The sequence below is a fragment of the Boleophthalmus pectinirostris genome, unplaced genomic scaffold, assembly GCF_026225935.1.
Source record: "Boleophthalmus pectinirostris isolate CB_2022bp ecotype Guang Dong unplaced genomic scaffold, ASM2622593v1 HiC_scaffold_22, whole genome shotgun sequence".
NCBI classification, from domain to species: Eukaryota; Metazoa; Chordata; class Actinopteri; order Gobiiformes; family Gobiidae; genus Boleophthalmus; species Boleophthalmus pectinirostris.
This window is the reverse complement of record NW_026571190.1, coordinates 41,998,047-42,008,409: the sequence shown is the minus strand read 5'-3', so window position 1 is coordinate 42,008,409 and position 10,363 is coordinate 41,998,047. Positions and strand designations below refer to the sequence as shown.

General features: G+C 44.2%; 1 protein-coding gene across 1 annotated transcript in view; it reads right to left on the bottom strand.

The window, feature by feature from the left end:
- Positions 1-9,680, bottom strand: part of man2b1 (mannosidase, alpha, class 2B, member 1) — a 32,461-nt gene extending 22,781 nt beyond the window's left edge. The window contains 5 exon segments of the mRNA XM_055158665.1: positions 91-190; positions 193-320; positions 2,450-2,623; positions 5,875-5,977; positions 9,303-9,680. Coding sequence (XP_055014640.1) covers positions 91-190; positions 193-320; positions 2,450-2,623; positions 5,875-5,977; positions 9,303-9,647 — 850 coding nt within the window. The 5' untranslated portion in view covers positions 9,648-9,680.
- Between the last annotated feature and the right edge of the window lie 683 nt (positions 9,681-10,363).

The following is a 10,363-nucleotide window of genomic DNA, read 5'->3' as shown; positions in this document are numbered from 1 at the left end:
GTTTGAGTTTAATCTTGACCAAAAAACTCATCAAGAAAAATATCAATTTAAAAATTATTCCAAGAATCTAAACCGATTCATAAAACAAACTCATTTTCTTAGTTGTTTGAGTAAAAGTGTTGACCTGAGCGAACATGGAGGCGTGTTCGCGCGCGTGTCCGAACGGGTCGATGTGCCAGGCCACACGCGGGGACGCCCACACTCCCCAAACGTCTGGTTGAGGAAGCGCAGCCCCAGGGTCATCTGATCGATCACAGAGCTGTAGTGTGTGGACGCCTCGTCACTCATGACCCAGCCCCCGTTCACGAACTCCAGACGCCCTGGAACAGAGACCTGAGACCGAGACTGAGACCAGACCGAGACCAGACTGAGACCAGACCGAGACAGACGAGACCGAGACCGAGACCGAGACTGAGACCGACCGAGACTAGAGACCAGACTGAGACCAGACAGAGACCAGACTGAGACCAGACTGAGACCAGACCGAGACCAGACTGAGACCGAGACTGAGACCAGACTGAGACCAGCCCCAGGGTCATCTGATCGATCACAGAGCTGTAGTGTGTGGACGCCTCATCACTCATGACCCAGCCCCCGTTCACGAACTCCAGACGCCCTGGAACAGAGACCAGACTGAGACCGAGACCGAGACCAGACTGAGACCAGACCGAGACCAGACTGAGACCAGACCGAGACCGAGAACCAAGACCGAGACCGAGACCGAGACCAGACTGAGACCAGACTGAGACCAAGACCGAGACCGAGACAGACCTCGAGACCGAGACCGAGACCAGACCTGAGACCAGCCCCAGGTCATCTGATCGATCACAGAGCTGTAGTGTGTGGACGACTCATGACCCACTCCACTGAGACCCAGAGACCTGAGACACCAGACCGAGAGACCCTCGAGACGAGACGAGACTGAGACCAGACGAGACCCGAGACGAGACAGACTGAGACCGAGACAGACGAGACCGAGACCAGAACCGAGACCGAGACCGAGACCGAGACTGAGACCGAGACTGAGACCAGACCGAGACCGATGACCGAGAGACCAGACCGAGACCAGACTGAGACCAGACTGAGACCAGCCCCAGGGTCATCTGATCGATCACAGAGCTGTAGTGTGTGGACGCCTCATCACTCATGACCTCACCCGCCGTTCACGAACTCCAGACCCCTGGAACAGAGACCGAGACTGAGACCAGACCGAGACCAGACTGAGACCAGACCGAGACTGAGACCAGACCGAGACCAGACCTGAGACCAGACTGAGACCAGACTGAACAGCCCCAGGGTCATCTGATCGATCACAGAGCTGTAGTGTGGTGGACGCCTCGTCACTCATGACCCACCCGCCGTTCACGAACTCCAGACGCCCTGGAACAGAGACCAGACCGAGACCGAGACTGAGACCGACCAAGGAGGGACGAGGAGGGACCCGAGACCGGACCAAGGAGGGACCGAGGAGGGACCGAGACCGGACCGAGACCGGACCGAGACCGGACTGAGACCGGACTGAGACCGGACCAAGGAGGGACCGAGACCGAGGAGAGACCGAGACCGAACCGAGGAGGGACCAAGGAGGGACCGAGACCGAGGAGAGACCGAGGAGGGACCGAGGAGGGACCGAGACCGAACCGAGGAGGGACCGAGACCGACCGAGGAGGGACCGAGGAGGGACCGAGGAGGGACCGAGACCGAACTGAGGAGGGACCGAGTCCGGACTGAGGCGGGACCGAGTCCGGACTGAGGCGGGACCGAGGAGGGACCGAAGAGAGACCGAGGAGAGACCGAGGAGGGACCGAGGAGGGACCGAGGAGGGACCGAGGAGGGACCGAGGAGAGACCGAGGAGAGACCGAGGAGGGACCGAGGACCGAGGAGGACCGAGGACCGAGGAGAGACCGAGGAGGGAGAGGACCGAGACCGAGGGACCGAGGAGGACCGAGGAGACCGGACTGAGGAGGGACCGAGTCCGGACTGAGCGGGACCGAGTCCGAGACTGAGGAGGGACCGAGGAGGGACCGAGGAGAGGGACGAGGAGGGACCGAGGAGAGACCGAGGAGGGACCGAGGAGGGACCGAGGAGGGACCGAGGAGGGACCGAGGAGGGACCGAGGAGAGACCGAGGAGGGACCGAGGAGGACCGAGGAGGAGGGACCGAGACCGAGGAGACCGAGGAGGGACCGAGGAGGGACCGAGGAGGGACCGAGGAGACCGAGGAGAGACCGAGGAGAGGACCGAGGAGAGACCGAGGAGAGACCGAGGAGGGACCGAGGAGAGACCGAGGAGAGACCGAGGAGGGACCGAGGAGGGACCGAGGAGAGACCGAGGAGAGACCGAGGACCAGGACGAGGAGAGACCGAGGAGGGACCGGGACGGGACTGAGGCAGGACTAGGACTGAACCAGGACAGATCCGGTTCTAGCCCAGGACCAGACCGGACTGACCTTGGTTGACGAGTGTCCTCACGTCGTTCTTCATGTCCTGGTTCTGTCGTTTCCACCATCGGTAGAAAAACGCCGTCTCCACGTAGATGAAGCGGCGCTCGTGGTTCTTCAGGAGCTGCTCCACCACAGAGTCCAGGATGTACTGCACCCCGGCGTGCTGGATGTCGTTACGGTCTGCGGACACAAGGGGGCGGTAAAGACGCGCAGAGATCATCGACCAATCACAGAGCAGCAGAGGCGGCGCCGAACCCACCGAAACAAACACGGCGCCGCAGACGGACGGACTTCAGGGTTTCGTTTGTGAAAGTCGAGTCAGACGATCGTTTTGGACAATCTGTGTGTCGTTCTTGGTTCAGTCGTTTTTCAAAATAAAAACAAAAATAAGAAAAACGAAAAAACAACGATTTTTCTTCATTATTTGTCTCCAAAACCAAAATGAAAAAACAGATAAAGATTCGGTTTTTTTTTCAGTTTTTGATTTTGTGTTTAAGGATAAAAGGAAAAACTAACCAGGACTAAACCAGGACTAGACCAGGACTAACACCAGGACTACCAGGAACCAGGACTACCAGGACTAAACCAGGACTAAACCAGGACTAGACCAGGACAGGACTAGACCAGGACTAACCAGGACTAAACCAGGACTAAACCAGGACTAAACCAGGACTAAACCAGGACTAAGGACCAGGACTAAACCAGGACTAGACCAGGACTAAACCAGGACTAAACCAGGACTAAACCAGGACTAAACCAGGACTAGACCAGGACTAAACCAGGACTAAACCAGGACTAACCAGGACTAAACAGGACCAGGACTAAACCAGGACTAAACCAGGACTAACCAGGACTGAACCAGGACTAAACCAGGACTAAACAGGACTAAACAGGACTGAACCAGGACTGAACCAGGACTAAACCAGGACTGAAACAGGACTAAACCAGGACTAAACCAGGACTAAACCAGGACTGAAACAGGACTAGGCCAGGACTAGGACCAGGACCTAGACCAGGACTGAGACCAGGACAGAGACTGAGACTAAACCAGGACTGAAAACAGTTTAGTCCTGGTTCAGTCTTTTTCTATTTTTCATTTAAACACAAAATCGAAAACTGAAAAAACAAATCTTTATCTGTTTTTTTTATTTATTTTGGTTTTGGAGACAAATAATGAAGAAAACAGTTGTTTGTTTGGGTTTTTTTTTCTTCTTCTTCTTATTTTTGGTTTTATATTGGAAAACTAATTAACCAATGACTCCTCGTTCGGTCGCCATGGTGATGGTGAATATCTGGCGTCTCCACCCCAGAAAAAGAATGTCACAAAAACAACAACAAAAATGATCCTCTGAGCGGTGACGGAGAAACACACAGAGGCAACGGGTTTTCACTAAAATGTCTGTGCTTTTCCCTCAACTGGATTGACTAAAGTTTGATTTTTTTCGTAACGTGCACCAGGAACACGTCTGATTTACTGATTGTGGATTGTGCAAACTCCCATGAACCTCGAGCACCGGTGGAGAGTGTAGATCTGGTCCAGTGTCCACGACCGGGACCAAAACCACACTGCTCCTCCTGGACCCGAGGTTCGACTATCGGACAGATTCTCCTCCCCGACGAAGCTGAAGAAAATGGATGAATGATTTTTTTTCGTCTTGTTCTGCTGCTGTGAAGCTTTGACCAAACAGACTCAAGTATTCGACCTGATCTGATGTTTCTGATCTGGTTCAGTGAGATTCAGATAAATGTAGACGTCAGGGCTGCACCTGTCAGTCTGTCCAGAACCTCCAGAGTCTAAGGCTGCGTTCAGTCTGCACCTGAAGTGACCCAAATCTGATTTTTTGGCTTCTATGTTCCTGTATCTGATCTTTTAATGACAGTCTGAACTAGGGATGGGCATGATTAATCGATTAATCGATAATTGATCATTAAGAATTTCATCGATCACCTTAATTTTAATGGACAAACTGAATGTATGTGTGTGTGTCGTGACCAAACAGGTGTGTACATGTGTCTCTGCATCAGAAGGAGCGAGACACAAACAGTGGGTCAGTCTGTAACGAACCGAAGCACAAATGTGGATTTAACCAGGATTTGTAGAAGAAATTCCACACTTTCCGTTGCGTTGGGACAAGTGTGAGTCCATGTGCACAGTGGATAAAGCAGCACATATGTTTCTGTGTCCAGTGGGAAAAAGTTTTTCCAGGTGAGAGTCGCTCAATGTGGATGACGAGGCCCGGCCCCCCTCCCCCCGTACGCTGTCCTGGTTTTGACAAACACAAATCTGGTCACACTGACCTGTATTCACCTGAGTCATGTCTTTTAATCCAACACAAGTTGAACCACATCAGCGACACAAGAGCTGGAGTTTTATCTTCACTTAGTTTATGTAAATTAGTGATGTGGTTTTAAGTTTTGTTTCTGTGAGATTTGAACAAAACTGAATTAAACACATTATAATGTCAAACAGCTGATGTGGATCTAGAGTCGTTATGTTTATATGTCGTAAAGTTGAATTTATTGATGCAGATTAGTGCAGATAGTAATAATAATGATGATCATTTTAATATAAAAACCTTAATGATTAATCGATAATTAATCGTTAATTCTTCCGACGATCGATTAAGAAAATTTCATCGAATGTCCGTCCCTAGTCTGAACCACACAGATCCGATTTTTTCAAACATGACCCAGGACACTTGGATCTGTGCTCCTGAAACTGATCCATATCTGATCTTTAACATGTGACTTGAGTGTGAACAGTCAGGTCACATTCATCCACCTACACGTCATCAACAAGACACAAACGTCACTATTCTGCACTGAAGTAGGAGGAAACTGGAACTTTAAAATCTCCAGGTGCTCGATGCTGCGTCCATGTTTGTTCAACTTGTGTAAACACAGAGACGCTCGCTGCGGTTGACGTCGTCGTGTCTCCAGTGTCACATGTGGGACACTTTTGGACCGTTTAATGTTCACACTGGAGTCACATACAAGTCACATTTAACTGGAAATGTGAACGACCTCGAAAAAACATCAGATTTCACAAAAAAATCTGAATTGAGCGTTAAACCTGCAGACTGAACGTAGACTAAGAGATTCTGTCACTGTCGTTTATTCTGTCGTTTATTTGATCTGTTCTAGACTGTTCATGAAAAACATTTACCTCTGGAATTATGAAAACATTATTAAATTCTGAAATAATCCAAACACCTGTGTAAGATCTCGTGACGAGAGGCAGAAGTTCACTTAAACGACGCTGCAGCTGTCAGCAGTGACACGACTCATATACATGGATGTTTTACCTTTTTAAAGTCTTGTTTTTCAGTTTCAGTGTAAAAAGGCCCCAGCGCTCGTAAAGCTCATGTGATCTGTGAATGACCAAACTGAATAAAAAGATAAAAACAGCTCCAGGTCGTCAGGTTCTTTACCTCCGTAGAAGTACTGGTCCACGGTCTTGAGCCAGCCCACGTCGTCGTGAGTGTGAGGGACCAGGTGCACGTTCAGCAGGCCCGGTTTGGTCACGTGACACGACTGAACAAAACAGAACAAAAGTCATCAGCAGTGAACATTACAACATCTGAGAGTCTGGGAAGATCAGCTTTAGCATTATTGATCAGTGTGTCCCTGTTTCAGATGGAGCAGGAGTCAGGAATCTGTATTATTATTTTTATTCTTCTTTGTTTTAAGTTAATTTATAATTATTTTTTTTTATAATTTTTTTATATTTTCTATTCATATAACATTTTTTATTTAGTTTATAGTTTAGTTATTTTTAATTATATATTTTTTATTATTCTTATTTAAATATTTTTTATTTTATTTTGTAATTTTTGAAATGTATTTTTGTCTTATCTTCTTCATATTATTATTATTATTATTATTAGTAGTAGTAGTAGTAGTAGTAGTAGTAGTAGTAGTATTTGTTTTAATGTATTAATTAATTAATTAATTTATTTATTTATGTATTTATTTAAAGGTGTATTGTGTAACTTTTCAGGTGGAGGATCTGCTAAATGGCATTAAAACTTTTATCTTCACGTAGACCAGGGGTCGGCAGCCCGCGGCTCCAGAGCCGCATGTGGCTCTTTAGCTCTCCCCTAGTGGCTCCCTGGAGCTTTTTCAAAAATGAGTGAAAATGGAAAAGAAGTACATGTAAACGGGGCCTAAATGACAAAGGAATAAACAGGAACCACCTGATTTCAGTGTCTCCAGACGGAGCAGTGAGTGTGAGAGGGTCACAGAGGGTTTGTGGATCATGATGTTCATGTTGTATTTGTACTGAGTCATTTTAATAGTTGGTTTATACAGTTCATACACTGACAGTCTGTGTTGTCTTCATATTACACTTATATAAGACTTTTAGTTTTTTGCGGCTCCAGGCAGGTTTGGTTTTTGTTTTTTTGGGCCAATATGGCTCTTTGAACATTTTGGGTTGTCGACCCCTGGGCTAGATCAAACCAGACCACCAAAGTTCCAGGTCAGATCTGTGGAGAGGCGACCCCACTCACAGTCACAATGTCTGTTTTTCGAGGTATTTTTGAGCTTTCAAACCCCCTGTGATTGAATAAATGTAAAGCAGAGCTGTTTAAAGTCACACTGTGGAATATTCAGACAGAAATAACATCTCCACCAGAAAAGTTGCACAATGCAGCTTTATAAAACACAGTGACATTTACCCTCCCACATCTGATTCGCTGATAAAGGAAACTGTGCAGCCAAAGGTTCCTCTTTCACTCAACTCCACATTTATCAATAAATACAGTTCAAAGTGTTCAGTCCATAAAGTCCAACAACAACAACAACAACTCACCCTCATGTGACTGATAATACTCCCTACAACTGTACAACTCACCCTCATGTGACAGATAATACTCCCTACAACTGTACAACTCACCCCCATGTGAGATAATACTCCCTACAACTGTACAACTCACCCTCATGTGACAGATAATACTCCCTACAACTGTACAACTCACCCTCATGTGACTGATAATACTCCCTACAACTGTACAACTCACCCTCATGTGACAGATAATACTCCCTACAACTGTACAACTCACCCTCATGTGACTGATAATACTCCCTACAACTGTACAACTCACCCTCATGTGACAGATAATACTCCCTACAAACTGTACAACTCACCCTCATGTGACAGATAATACTCCCTACAACTGTACAACTCACCCTCTGACAGATAATACTCCCTACAACTGTACAACTCACTGACAGATAATACTCCCTACAACTGTACAACTCACCCTCATGTGACAGATAATACTCCCTACTGCTGCACCTTTGCACAGTTTTCCTTTTGAAACTTGTGTAACAGATATTTTATTACTCATTTTTCTATTTTATTTTGACTTGTACATTTACATTCATACCAGTCTCATGTTATTTTTGTTAATTATTTAGAATTTAATATCACCGTTTATCTTTTTTTTCTCTTTGTTATTATTTTATTTTGTGATGTGTGACTCCGGAGTCCAAATCATTTCTCTTGTGGATCAATAAAGTTTGTCAAAGTCTAAGTCTAAATCTTGCAGAAGAAAAAACTTTGAGGAAACGACGAGTGGAATGTGAACGAGCCGGACTTTGAGTCTTTTTGTTTTGTACAACGTGCGCTGAAATGTTCTAAACACTTAAACACGAGGACTACGCATTCTCAAAAAAAAATAAAAATAAAATAATAATAATGATAATAATAATATTAATAAAAAAGGTAATAATAATAATAGTAATAATGAAAAATAAAAAATAAAAATGATAATAATAATAATAATAATAATAATAATAAAACAGTACTATATGGAAACTTTAAAAAAATTTATAAAATAATAATAATAATAAAAAATAATAATAATAAAAACAGTACTATATGAAAACTTTTAAAAAATTTTTAAAAAAGTAATAAAAAATAAAATAAATAAATAAAAATTGGCAGTATTTTTGGTTTTGGAGCCAGCGCGCAGCCCCAACAACTTTCACTGGATTGGCATTAGGGTTGTGCAAAAATACTGAAATATCGATATATCGTATTGTTTAATTTGATGATACAGGACTGATTAGTATTTTTAGGTGTATTTTATTAAAGTATTTTGTGTAACAGCTCCAGTTGTAATGGTTTATCTGGACTGGCCTTAGTGTGAGTTTAACAGTTTGATTTTAATTTATTCCATATAATAATAAATAATTTCCCATCGAGAACTTTGTACATTTCCTTATGTAAAATAAAATAAAAAATGTGTCTGTTTACATGTTTTATTATTAAAGATGACTATTTATAAAAGCACCTCATTTAAACCTGGACTAAAACTGGAATAAATTTGGACAAAACTGGACTAAACCTGGACTAAAGCAGGACTAAATTACCACTATATTTGGACTAAACCTAGACTAAAGATGGACTAAAGGAGGACTGGACCTGGACTAAATTTGCATTAAATTTGCACTAAACCTCCACTGAACCTGGACTGAACCTGGACTAAGTCTGGACTAAACCTGGACTGAACCTGGACTACATCTGGATTAAACCTGGACTAAAGCAGGACTTAACCTGGACTAAAACTGGACTAAAGCAGGACTTAACCTGGACTAAAACTGGACTAAACCTGGACTAAACCAGGACTAAACCAGGACTAAACTAAGACTAAACAAGGACTAACCCAGGTCTAAACCAGGACTAAACCAGGACTAAACCAGGTCTAAACCGAAGCCTTTGTCATAATAACAGCAGCACCAGTGACTCAAAGTGAAAGTTGGAAACATCGTCTCTGTCTCTGTGTGTCACGTGATCGTAAACTACGTTCCTAAATCTGTCGTGACGTCATCAATAAAAGTGCTCGTGTCTCACCTCGTATCCGCATTTGTCCCGTTGTTGTTGTTGTTGTTGTGGTTGTCGTTGTTCTCGCTGTCGTTCTTGTTGTCGTTGTTGTTGTTCTATTTCTTGTCGTAGTTGTTCTTGTTGTTGCAGTAGTTGTTTTTGTCGTTCTTGTTGTTGTCGTTGTTCTATTTCTTGTAGTAGATGTTCTTGTTGTTGTAGTAGTTGTTTTTGTTGTTCTTGTTGTTGTTGTATTTGTTGTATTAGTTGTTCTCCGGGGCTCAGAGGAAACGCGGACGCGGTGGTGGCGCAGAGGAGAAGTGCCCCGGTGCAGAGGAGCGCGGCTGCGGTGCGCTGATGTGCGCTCCTCTCCGCCATGACTCTCAAGTCACATGACCCGCGCGCGAGCTCTGTTTATGTCCCGGGAGTCACGTGAGCGGAGGGAGGAGGAGGAGGGGCGTGTGCGTGACGTCATTATTTTTTATTTTAATATTTTTAATTTTTTTTTTTTTTTTTTCTACGACGACGAATATTATTACTATTACTATTACTACTACTATTTTTTCTTATTTTTACTACTACTACTACTACTACTACTACTACTACTACTACTACTACTACTACTACTACTATTACTACTACTATTAACCCTAACCCTAACCCTATATACTAGTACTACTACTACTACTACTACTACTACTACTACTACTACTACTACTATTACTACTACTACTACTACTTACTACTATTACTACTATTACTACTACTACTACTATTAACCCTAACCCTATATACTAGTACTACTACTAGTACTACTACTACTACTACTACTAGTACTACTACTACTATTACTACTACTTACTACTTATTATTCTTTTTATTATTACTACTACTGTTACTACTTCTATTGTTTCTTATTTTTTCTACTACTACAATTATTTATTTATTTATTTTATTTTTCTTATTCTTATTTTTATTACTCCTGCTGCTACTAAGAGTTTCTGGGTGCAGTCAGGGGTCAGGGGTCAGGGGTCGGGGGTCAGGGGTCGGAGGGTCTGGTTTGACCACAGGATCATCTCTGCTGTTCACAGATG